Source organism: Cryptomeria japonica, chromosome 8, assembly GCF_030272615.1.
Source record: "Cryptomeria japonica chromosome 8, Sugi_1.0, whole genome shotgun sequence".
NCBI classification, from domain to species: Eukaryota; Viridiplantae; Streptophyta; class Pinopsida; order Cupressales; family Cupressaceae; genus Cryptomeria; species Cryptomeria japonica.
Genome location: NC_081412.1, coordinates 348,666,851 through 348,680,367, shown reverse-complemented (window position 1 = coordinate 348,680,367; position 13,517 = coordinate 348,666,851). Strand labels below are relative to the sequence as shown.

The 13,517-nt window shown below is 36.1% G+C and overlaps 1 protein-coding gene across 1 annotated transcript in view; it reads right to left on the bottom strand.

The window, feature by feature from the left end:
- The window catches only part of LOC131045351 (uncharacterized), a 78,337-nt gene extending 65,203 nt beyond the window's left edge, over positions 1-13,134 (bottom strand). Inside the window, exon 1 of the mRNA XM_057978939.2 lies at positions 12,898-13,134. Coding sequence (XP_057834922.1) covers positions 12,898-13,041 — 144 coding nt within the window. The 5' untranslated portion in view covers positions 13,042-13,134. The remainder of the gene's footprint in view (positions 1-12,897) is intronic.
- Positions 13,135-13,517: the final 383 nt, after the last annotated feature.

The following is a 13,517-nucleotide window of genomic DNA, read 5'->3' as shown; positions in this document are numbered from 1 at the left end:
TGCTTTCTTCTCTCCTTGGGTTGCATCTGGCAGAAAGATCACCTTTTCCTTCCCCCCTCCTATGGCTAATGGCCCTTTTGTCGTGATGGAAAAGGCAAATGTGCAGGGTTCTCCTCCAAGTGCGATGGTTTTAACTGCACAAGGCCCCTACTTCAAGGACGATGTCACTAGCAAGAGCGAATGCAGATTTGTGGTCAGGATGCTCGTCCAATGAAGTGCAGTAAGGTTTTTGAGGAATCTGGGTCCGTCAAGATCTGCCCCAAAACCCTAATCAAAAGGGCTCCTCCCATGCTAGTTTTTTCTGAGGAGCTTAAGAAAGGTGTCCACGACGGAGAGCCCATTGGCCAATTCAACTGTCTTTGGCCAAAATAATTAGATCTGCACAATTAGATCACATTTGCATGGCAACCTATGCTCAAAGGTAATGTAGAAATTTATCCTTGTGCGCAAGGGTTTTTCATTGTTGTGTTTGATTGTAAACAGGACAAGGATGCCATCCTTCACGAAAGATGGTGTTGGGATCAAAATCTGCTGCTCCTCAAACCTTAGTATCCTGATTTCAACCCCATCACTAAATCTTATTCTGTGAAACCTGTATGGGTTCGTCTTCCAAATCTCCTATTACAGTTCCTGTTTGAGGACTGCTTTGTAGCGATTGGAGACTCTTTGGGAGACTTTTTGGTTGTTGACACAGATACTTCCAACTTCACCCATACAACTTTTGCCTACATATTTGAGGATTTGGATATCACAAAGGATCTCCCTACTGATATCACATTCAAAATTGATGAACACAGTTGGACTCAACCACTGGATTACGAAGGGTTGCCCTTCTGATGTAGAAGATGCTCTGAAACTAGATATATGGCTAACAGCTGCTCTAGAAAACTAAAAAATCTAAGTATCAATCTTGGTGGTCAAATGTTCTTCCTCATTATTATCCAATCGAGGCTTTGAAGGTTAAAGGAAAAGAACCTGAATCTTCCTAGGCTAACAGGGAGGGCTTTCCCCTAAAAGGTGGATGAGGTACCAATAGGAAGTAGGCCCACATCACCTATAGTGTCATCTCCCCAGACTCCTATAGTTCCCAATCCTCTTTGAGCAGCTACTCCTACACTTGAGTTTGATTTGCAGCAAGGGGGCAATTCTTCAGCAGATGCAGCATCTTCAAAGTTTAGCCTTAGTCCTAAGGGCGGTAAGGTTTCTTCACCATCAGATGTGCATGCAGCATCTTTGGGCCGGCCATTTGATGTTGATCTTTGCCCCAGTGGCGATGATCTGATTGGACAGGGAAGAACGGAAAGTTTGGGGAAGAAGAATCCATTAGCTGAGGTGGACCCAAACACTATAAATTCTTCTCCATCAGTGATGGAATGGATAAGAGGTTAAGAGGAAGAAATCCTCTTCCAGCAAACATCAAATGTTGCTCAAATTGACCACAAAAAGGGGGAATTGTGGTCAGAATAGAAATTTCTTAGAGAAGGGGCTTTCTAAGAATATAGCAATTTAATATTTCTGTTTTTATATGGGTTATGTTGACAACCTATTGTTGTGTTATCTTTTTGTTGCACCCCTTGTGGCAAGGGCATGCATTGATGTATTTACTTTTCATCAATATAAGCCATCTCTTACATATCAAAAAAAAGGAATATTAATAAATATTTACTTTATTTTATTTTTAAATTAATTTATTAGATTTAAATGTGAAATTTATCATGAATTTAATTATAGGTTCCTAGGTTGTATATTTTTGTGAAATTAAATATTAAATACATATTACAAATTATTGAAGTTAGACACTTAAATCAATTTATGATCTTTTATGATTTATTAAAAAATTTATTACTACAAGATATTAATCATGGCATCATCATCATCGTCTAATGTTAGAGAAATAGAAAACAATAACAAGTGTATCAAACTGAACCCTATATCTCCATTGTGGAAATATGTCACCGTTCTTCACAAAATTCAAGATGGTGGAGATTATAAATGGAAATGTCATGATGTTTAAAAGAGTACAAAGGTTCCTATGCCAAGGTTCATGGGCATCTTTGTCACATAACATGGACCAGATGTGTTGTATGTTCCAATCCAAATGTTGATAGTCATCCAGGGAAAGGGTTGTCACCTACAGAAGTTGTAAACTATCAAAAAGTACAAGATGAAAATAATAATCATGTTCAAGCAACAAAACAAAGGTCAAATGTCTAAATAGACCCCCCTTTCAATTTGGAATCAGCTTTAGCGACATCTACATATTATAAGAGGAGCAATTTAGGGCCTTTTGAAAAAGTTTATTTGCAAAGTCAAGAGGATATGGTTCAAAATATTGTCAGTTGCTTGTATGCAAACAAGATTGCATTCAATGTGGTGTGCTCTCCATATTGGCAAAAGATGTTCAAATCAATTAATGAGGCACTAAAAGGATACAAAATCCTAGGCTATGAGAAGGTTAATACCACCCTTTTGACTAAAGAAAAAGAAATTATAGACAATTGCAAGTGATTCAAGCTTTATGGAAAATCTCTAGGGCTTCTATCATTTGTGATAGATGGAAGAATGTTAGAAATAGGCCATTAATCAATATGATTGCAATGAGCCCAAAGGAAGCAATGTTTTTGAAAACAATGGAATGCAAGACTAATAAAAAGATACACAATTTATTTTATCAATATTTTTAATTAAAAACAATTGAGTCAATGAGGCCAAAAAATGTTGTTTAGGTGATCATAGATAATGCGCACCATGTTTGGTTATAAAAGAAAGATTTCAAAACATTTGGTGGACACCTTGTGCAATTCATTCTTTAAACTTAATGCTACAAAAAAAATTGGCAAAATTCAATGGATACAAAAAACTTGTGAAGAAGCCAAAAAAATTTAAATGTTTATTTATAATCATCAAAATTCATAGGTGATTTATAGACAATTCACTAAGTTGGGGATATTGAAGATAAATTTCCAAATTCTAGACTACATTTTGTGTTAGAAATATTCAAATATATCTTTTTCATGAACTTTTTAAATATATTTAATATTTACCTATTTTTTAAATTATCATTTTTTTAATTAAAGTGATTGAGACACACTTTGCCACACACTAGATTGTTCTGGCTTGTAGATGTGAACAAGCCTTAAAAAGTACGGTGATTAGTGATATTTGGATAGTTTGGAGGCCATCTCAAACATATAGAGCGAATAATATTAGAACACCCATTCTTGATGATGATTGGTGGATTCAAGTAGACTACTTGCTCTCTTTCATTAAATTGATATACACCCCTATTCGCTATTGTAACAATGATAGGCCAATATTGTGTAGCATCTATGACTACATAATATAAAGAGTAGATTAGAGACATAATCATAGCAAAAAGGTAAAACCCCTCCAAAAAATTTATAAGTAAAAATATATGAGGTAACCAAGAAAAGCTGGGATGAAACGACATTTCTTTTTGCAATGTAATGTCCCAATTTTTGGTCATTCCAACATCTTTGTTAGCTCTAGCTTTCTTGGAGAGTGCCAATCTTTTCTGAATGGAGTTCAATTATTGGCATTAAGTTCGAGGGGATCAAAATAAGTTTGTCGATGGGGGCACTTTTGCCATTCCATGTGCATTCCAAATTTCTTGGAGGGATTTTATCTTTTTAGAAAGTGTCAAGTTTATTAAGATTGATCTTCGATGAACTTTAGAGTATGATGGCATTTTCAAAATTCACATTCGGGCTAATTTTGTATTTTTTGCAACTTTGGTTGGATGTGTAGAAAATAATTTAATAAGTAAATAATTAAACGTTAAGTTGTTGAAAAACAAATTAGAAGACAAATTATTTTAATTATTTAATAAAGTGAATTATAAGTGACTAAAGTGTAGAAAAAGTTAAAAAAATAAAATAAAGTTGCTTTATGGAACAAAAGGGGATTATTAATTAAAAAGTGATTTTAAATTATAATTTTCAAAAAGTTCCTCAAATAATTATAGAAGAGGTTGAAGAGACTCATTGGATTCATTTGGGATTATTCATCTTTGGTGAAACCCTTTGTGGGACTTTGAGGTATTGTTCAGCTTTTTAACCCTAGAACATAAACCTCAACAACAAAGATCGGTTTCGATAGTGAGAGATCTACCCTAGCTGATTTAGAAGTGTTGTCATTCAGATTTCACATGTGTGCTAAAGGTTTGCAAGATTTTGGAGTGATTTATCTATTCAAGTATTCTAGGTTTGGCAAGCTTGCAGGTATTAATATACACCAATTTTGTGAGCAAATAATAATTTGTGTTGTGTGCACACATGCAAAGAAAAAAGTAGAGATTTATTGTGCAATGTGTGGCCTATGAAAGAAAGAAATAAAATACATATATCGAACCCAGTCATATTTGGAGGCATTTTTGACTGCCTAAGTTCCAACACAGCTCTCTTTGACTTCCTAAAGTGTTAGCGTAGCCAACAAAAGGAACCACCAAGGATTTTGGATTGTCGTACCTCCTAATAAAAGTGTGTACCAATTTAGAGGACAATCATGAGGATGACAAGGCAGTTTGAAAAGATTCAAAGCTTGGTTTGAGACTACCGTGGCAATGGAAAAAGATAATCGCAACTTAAGGTAGAGGAATTTATGAGCCATACCACTCATTGGGAAATCAAAAAGATTGATGAGGCATCTCGAAAGGGTCAAAACTAGTCAACAAACTTGGTGCAACATTTCCCAAAGGAGTCATAGCCTTTGAATAGTGCTAATTTAATATTATTGCCCGTCATACCTTGCACAAGGATGTTGTACCATGCTAAACGAAAGCTTTATAGTTTTAGGAATGAGCACAGATGATTTTTTATTGATGTTTTGACTCTCCTCAAGTCAGGTAAGCATTTGGAATATTATATTGACTTTTAAAAATTAATTTTATATTTGCTATGTGAAATTCCTATGAATATCATTTTGTAACAGCAAAGCAAGGTGTTGTATAAATTTTATCTATTATCATATTAAAAAAAAATTTCACTAAATGTGTTGTTGGAAAAATTTGGAGATGAGAATTCAATGTTGTTGATTATTTACAATATTCATGCAAACAACTTGAAAAAACATCACTAATGAGGATTCACAGGGTATAGGTTAGAGTGTATGATTTAAATTATTATTTTAATATTTGTTAGTTTTAATCAATGTTCCAAGGAGATGCATCCCATCCAAAAAAATTGTGTCCCCTGTAGGGGAACATTTCCAAGACTTGGGGAAAATATCCCCCCACAACACCACCACTTCCACCACCTCTGTCAATGACGTCGTTGGGTCGCTTGCTATATGGCACATGCCATTACATACTGATTCCAACCCTTAACTTCGTGAAAACTAGTTGACCTCTCATGGGTCACTCATAGAGATGTTATACTGCAAATTTTGCCATGAAGATTTCAATTGACCTCTATTTTTATATCAACATTGCTCCCCCACCATTGCTCCGCCACTATGCCCTCACTGTCCCCAAATTTAGGCCCTTGGTCCCCCCGTCTAGAAGCTCCGTAGAACACTAGTTTTAATCCTATGTAAAAAGTTGAAGTTCAAAGTCAAAAGTTAGTTACCTGGTTGTTAGGAAGTTAGCATAAATAAGATAATTGTTAGGAAGTTAGTATAAGTTAAAAAATTGCTATTCTCGGGTGGATAGCAAATAATCATGCCCACTCCCCCTGCCATACGAACTACTATCCCTTTCTCAATTCTGCTATTGATACCACGAAGGCAGGCAACAATCTTGCCTTTTACCTTGTTGGGATCTAGAGCTCCCAAGTAACAAAGTTGTCTTGCAATTTCATTTGCAATTGAGGCTTTGACATCCACTGATGATACTAGGGGATACCATTTCTTCTCTGGTAAGGAGAACTGGGATCCATTTTGTCCCATATAAGTTTTCTCGTTTCCTAGAGAAACAGAGGCAAGTATTTTTTTGTCAATAGTACTTGCTCCAACAGTTACAATCCATGGGCCACATTTGACAGTAAACTAACAATTGGACCAGCATTTCCTACAGAACAAACCACTACCTTTCCTAATTGAATGGCATGGTATGCTCCAGTGGCAACACTATCTACTCTTTCGTGAATGCCTACCTCAAATGCTGCAAGAATATCACGTCATAGCATCCTTTTGCCCAACAAACTTTGTAGGCTACAACTCTAGCATGAGGAGCTCCTCCCTTTGCAATCCCTTCCACACATCCATACAAACTGCCAGTTTTCACAAAATTCCCAGCTGCTATGAACAGAGTATGAGTTCCATGCCCAACCATGTCTCGTGGTGTAGGAAGATGTCCATTTTTGAAAAGCTGCCCATTTTCAGCCTCATGTCCTATGTGGAAGTACTTGGCACCAATTAATTTCCTATTACAATTAGCTGCACTAAAGTTGGTGCCACTTTGACAGAAACCCTTCCAGCGGGAAGGGATAGGGCCAAGCCCTCCATCATGGAAGCTCGTAGATTCTGGCCAAACACCTGAATCCAAGTATTGGAGACATTGTCTTTTGGGAAAAGAGACAATTGTTCATACTGATCACTTGACTCTTCAGTTTCTTCAATCTCAAAACAAAATTGAAGAAGCTAGACATATGAAGTGGGCTTCATATTTACAAGAGTTTCATTTGGTCATCAAGTATAAGAAGGGGAACACCAACAATGTTGCAACTTGTTTTAAGTCATCCTTCTACAACACATATTTTAACTATTGTGTCCAATTCTCACTTGGGATTTCAGACATGGTCTTCTCAATATGCTCAAGATCCTAATTTTGGCACTACATACAATAGCCTTCAAAATCCTTCAACTTCCAATTTGACACCTTTTCAAGATTTTCATAAAGGAACAGTTGCTCTACAAGTTGGATAAACTTTGTGTCCCTCATGAGCATCAGACTTCTCTTCTTAAGGAAGCACATTCTACTCTTTATGGTGGTCATTTTGGCAAACAAGAAACACTTTGTTGTTTACAGAGGTTCTTCTATTGACCTCATATGCAGCGAGATGTTCTACATTCCTCAAGAGATGTGTAGTTTGTTGCCGCCCCAAACCAATGAACAAAAAGATGGGCTTGAGTATTCCTTTGCCTATTCCTTCTTGTCCCTGGGAGAGCATTTTTATGGATTTCGTTAGTGGCTTTCCATTGACTGTTTGCCGCCATGATTGTGTTTTTGTGGTTGTTGACTGATTCAACAAGATGGCTAGGTTCATCCCATGCCACAAGACAAGTTCTGCACATGACTTAGCCCAACTCTTCTTTGACTCTATTTGGAGATCTTTTGGTTTACCCGCATTGTTTATGATCATGACTCACGTTTTGTGGAACATTTTTGGCAATCATTATAAAAAAATTTGGGAGTTTCTATTAACATCTCCACTAATTTTCATCCTCAATTAGATGGTTAGACTAAAGTTGTGAACCAAACTCTTATACAGAGTTTGAGGATTTATTACCACAATTCTCCTACCAAGTGGGGTTTGAGCCTAACCCACATAGAGCATGCATACAGCCGGGCAGCTCACTCATCTACAGGTCACTCACCTTTTGAGGTATGTCTTGGTTTCCAATCTTTGGCTCCATATGAGTTGCCCTTATCTTTTCCCTCTCCAACTACTATGCATATTCAAAAAGAGTAAGATAAGGCCCAAGCCTTCATACAACATTTGCAGAATCTTCAATCCAAAGTAATTCAAATTGTTTAGAAGACTCAAGAAAAGCAAAAAAAACTTATGGATTGTCATCGTATCCCTCATACTTTTCAAGTTGGGGATAGAGTTTGGTTATAATTGGACAAGTGTCGTTTCCAAGAGAAAGCACATAGTAAGGTCAAGCCACTTCACTATGGGCCTTACACTATTCTTCAGAAGGTGTTTAAAAATGCATACAACCGAGCAGCTCACTCATCTACACGTCACTCAACTTTTGAGGTATGTCTTGGTTTCCACCTTTTGGCTCCATATGAGTTGCCCTTATCTTTTCCCTCTCCAGCTATTATGCATATTCAAAAAGAGCAAGATAAGGCCCAAGCCTTCATACAACATTTGTGGAATCTTAAGTCCAAAGTAATTCAAATTCTTTAGAAGACTCAAGAAAAGAAAAAACAACTTATGGATCGTCATCATATCCCTCATACTTTTCAAGTTGGGGATAGAGTTTGGTTATAATTGGACAAGTGTCGTTTCCAGGAGAAAGCACATAGTAAGGTCAACCACTTCGCTATGTGCCTTACACTATTCTTCAGAAGGTGTTTAAAAATGCTTTTCGACTTTGTTGTCAATGTTGATCTTCTCAAGCACTACCATGAGTCGACACTAGAAATTGAGCCCCATGTCAACCATCCTGCAGATGTTGTTCCTGATATTCAGCTTCCGCTTGATTCCGATAGTTTTTTATGCAAAGACTCGTCAAACACGACATGGTTCCACCACTTCCTATCTTGTTGGCAAACAAGGTCAGCTTTCGCATCAGGCCCATTGGATCTCTCACCATCAGCTATTTCAAGATTTCTTTCTCTTCTGAGGAAATTGGAGTCTAGTGTTGTTATCACTGAGAGGAATGACGAGGATTCATAGAATATAGGTTAGAGCATAAGATTTAAATTATTAATTTAATATTTGCTAGTTTTAATCGTTAAAGTTACAAGTCAAATGTTAGTTTCCTAACTGTAAGGAAGTTGGCATAAATTAGAAAATTGTTAGGAAGTCGGTATAAGTTAGAAAATTGCTATTCTCTTGGTTATTTTCTACTTCACGTGAAGATTTGGATGATATTCCAAATCTTTAATTTTGGCATACATAATGCCTATATAATAGTGTATTTGCTCTTCACAAAGCATATTGTAGAATGCAAGTTTTACAGTTCATCTTATTGTAGAGCTTATGGTATTTTGTCTGCAAATTTAATCTCTGATTGTTGGTTTGCTTGCCTCTTTCCATATCAATCGCCTCTAATTTATGGGGCTTCGCGAGTTGATATGTTACCCAACTAGTGGGCAAATGTTCAATGGACACTAGCTGACAATGGGTGGATTAAAGTCAACTTTGACGGATCGGCTAGGGGCAACCCTAGGCCATCCAGGGCCGAATGCATACTTAGAGATCATGATGATAAGATTTTGGTGATCAAAGCCAGGAAGTTTCCAAGAGCAACAAACAATGAAACAGAGTTGTTAGCAGCCTAGTTTGGGATTCAATTGTGCAATAGACCAGGATTTTCGAAATTGCACTTGGAAGGAGATTCTATATTGTGATAAAATGCAATTTGGCACCATACAACACCGAATCGGAAATTGAATAAGCTCCTCCCACGCATTTGGCTCAAGCTGGCCAACTTGGAAGATTTCAAAGTCTCCCACACCTACCGTGAGGCAAACATAGAGACGAATGAGCTATTGAAAGTGGTAGTGGGCAAGAAGGCAAACACCAATGGGTTAGATTTGGCAAACCTAAATCTTTCTAACATATTGGCCGAAAGGATGTTTGAAAGCATTGCAGTTATGCCTAAGGCAGAGGAGTATTAATTGTTAAGGGAAAAATGGATGGCAGACGGAGGACGCCTTTATCAGCCAATGAATCTTGTCTATAGTCATCATTTCAGAATGGATGCTATGATTTGTATCAGTTCTTGGAAGAGGCAAATGGATTTCTGTGGGAGGGTTTCGCAGCAGCAATTGAAGAAAGTTTTCAACATGACAAAGCCTACAGGGATGGAAGCAATTAAGAGAATCCTCAGAAAAGCCTTCCTTGGATCTTCATACCGTTATAGGGCAAATAGGGATAGAGCTTCGCTTATCATGGCTTGGCTTCTCAATGCCTGGGAGGAGAAAAGCTTGGTGAAGTTCCTGATGCAAAAATTGGTAGGCCAAAGGGAGGGGTGATATGCAGTATTACCTATATATGTCGATTTGTGGATTTGGACTCTACCCAACTGTAGGGACCTAGCAAAGGCTTACCCTCCATTATAATGGCTCATGGATCCCTTTCTTGATATGGTCTACAAAGGAAGTCGAGGAAGCTCAACGCTTGCAAGTGGGCCATGACAATTTTTCTTAAGGAGCTTGTGGGTTCGATGCAAGTTGTAGGGAGACATCCGGTCCTAGCACTAATGGCCACCCCAATAGACATAGGATAAGAGTGCGAGGTGGAGGAAGGAGATGAATCTTAGCAAGGACGATTGTCACTTCTTTGTTATTTTGGTCTTTTGGCTCTATTTGTTCGTTAATGGTTGACTCTAAAAATTTGAAAAAACATCTCAAATGAGCTTGATGCAAATTGTTTGATGAAATGTCTACTTAGTGAAACTATGAAAAAATTGTAAAATAAATGAGTTTGAATTGAGGGTAGTTATTACATGCAACCTTTGGCATATGCTTTAAACCCCAAGTACTACCATGCTAACATGTTGACACTATCAAATAGGATAGGACCAAATATGGATGTTGAAGTAGTTGACAAATATAAAAAAGCCTTCAAGAAGATAGTTACAAATTCTAAAGTTGTTGCAGAGATTCAAGATGAGTTTGAGGCTTTGCATCTTTAACGAAATTTGCACTAATGGTTATGCAATGGCAGATTAAAAAAAATGGACCTAGTGAAGTAGTGAAACTTCTATGATGCCACAACTAAACATTTGCAAAAAATATTTATCAAACTTCTATTAAAAATGTAACATTATATGGATTATATTTCAATTTAAATTTTTTTTATTTGACTGTTTGCATCTTTGTAACTTGTAATATCATATTTTTAACAAATTTTGAATTCTTCTACATCTACGAGAAATTGAAACACATGTGGCTTCATCAATTTTGTGAAATGAAATAGGTTGGCAATTACTAAAGCAAAAGACACTGCATATGCTCATTCCAAATTTCATCTCTTGTTGTATTCCTCCACAAACTACACAAAAGGAAGTAGTAGACTTTGGGATGTGTAGCCTAAGATGAGTGGCATTGATGTATCCATAAATGCATAAACACATCTCAATCCTTGTTGAAAATTCCGATATAACAGGAAGACATAGATACATCTTCATTTAGTTTGGAGAGCCTAATTCATGGTTCTATCTAATCCAACTGACCTGGCTTTTCAAAGAATCTTGATGTTCTAAAACTCCAATTTTCAAAGAAATAGTAATGATATTTTTATAGCATATGATTCTATTAGTATATTTGAATTTTGTTTTGACAATGAAACTATATTTAAATATAAACATTTTCCTTTTGGAATTGTTAAATTTAGTCAAATTCTGTGACCAATATAGTTTCAATCAAAATTCAGAGTTCTAACTCCAACAATCTAATTCTAATGATTATTGTTTCAGGTATTCCTTATGCTGATCAAGAGGATAGAAGAGATGAAGATATAATCTGAAATCAAGTCCAAACTGCTGCAGTATGAAGGGAAGGATGCACAACACTTATCGATTGCTGTATTGTTTTTCCTCGTCACCGTATGAATGTTATATATGTGAATAAGAGGATACGTAGCGAAGAGATATGTCTTCCCACGTGGGAAGACACATCTCTTCCCTACATACCATTCATGATAACACAGCACTTAACAAACACTAAGATCAGATCGCTTGCTTGACTGATCGCAAGGAATGCGATTTACCATGAATCGCTAATCACAGCCTTTGTTAACTCGTTAACATGAAATTGTGCGATCAGTGGCAAATACCATAACTCATATTTGATTTATCTATCATTTAATGTTAACGTATATAATAATAGTTTATCTATTATTATATATGTTAACATTCAGATTTCATGTAATCAATTATCATGCATCGGAACCGACGCTACAAGAATTAACAGGAATATGCAATAATCATGTGTTTATATTGATTCTAAAATAATGAAAATCTCCTCTTATTACATTAAAAATTGTGTTATATGTATGTGTGAGTGTTTTATGAATGGTGTCTCCTACCTATCTATATCAAGGATCTTCAAAAATGGCTGCATCCATATCCATATCCGTGTCCATGCAACTTTGGCGAGGACAGGAGCTATTCCACAATAGAGGAAATCAATAACAAAACAAATCAACCATCAAATGAATCAATGAAGTGCATATAAATTTGGTCACCTAGATGAGTGACTCAAGGATATCACATGTCCATTGCTTATGTGTTTAATTGTTAATTAATGGATCAGTTAACTCAATCTAATTATGAGGTCAAGAGTTGAATTGCCAATCAGTGGATCATTTCACTTATTCTAACTAAAACAAAAGTGACTTTAACTGAACAGAAGTGGCACCTAACTATATCCTCAATCCTAGTGATGGCACTTATGTACCTCAAGATAAAGTGTGCCACTTAACTATATCATCAATCCTAGTGATGGCACTTATGTACCTCAAGATAAAGTGTGCACATATCATTTTTAGCTACTTAAATGAGGAAAATTAAGTATTCCTAGTATTTTAAGTAAAAATATTTAATAGGTAAACATACATAAGGCGAAGTAAATATGACACCATCAATGACTTTGGACGTCAAATTTATGTTTAAGCATTTAAGTTTCAAAAAAAAAGTGTGTAAACATTTGCAGTATTCAACATATCATATAAAACTTTGAGGAGTGTAAAATTAGCCCTAAGAGTTACTATGCCCTTCCCTAGTGCTACGCATAAAAAAAAGGAGAAGAACATCCAATGAAGTCAGTGGCAGTATTTCTACCATCACACACTCCTGTTTGTACCTGACTTTTTGCTTAATGTTTACATCTTATTGTTTGTATTGACATATGAGAATGGATGGTAAGTTAGTCTAATGTTAAACGACAAACTGGGAAGCACTAATAATTAGATGAAAAAGGAGAACCGTTTTGGTGGAGAAAGCTGTTTATCATGATGGAAAAGAGAGATGACAAAATACCTGGTGGACTCGATTGGAGTCGAGCTGACGGTCTTCGACATGGTCGGTGAGAGAATCGAGAGCCTTGCTCTGCTGCATTAAATCTTTTGAGTCCGCCACAACCCCTACTCCCTCTCCCTCCTCCGCCGCTGTTGCTCCTGCCATTTTCCCCGACTCTGTTGCGCGTCTATTGTTTGTTCACGATTTTGGAATGTCGTTTTATCGTATTTGCATGCGTTTTCTTGCCGTAGGAAAAACTAGGTATGAATGATTATAACTATTTTATATTAGAGGAGGAAAGTGCATAATTTATATTTGGGTTTTTTATCTCCCTTTCTCTCATTTGATCTTTCAATTACAAATCTGTATATATAATATTGTGTATTTAAATATATCATCTATTATCATTTTTATATATAAATTATTAAAAAATAATTTTCACATAATTATTCATTTATAATGCGTATTTATATTAGTTGTAGTATATGTTGCAATTTTCTATAAGTGTTTAAAATTGAGTAGGTATGTTGAGCTATTCAATAATGATTTGTAAATCTAACGCATGACCTTATGTGGCATGAAATTAAAAAACTCATACTTCAACTTCTTCTTCTAAGGTAGAATTATATTGTTGGCATCTC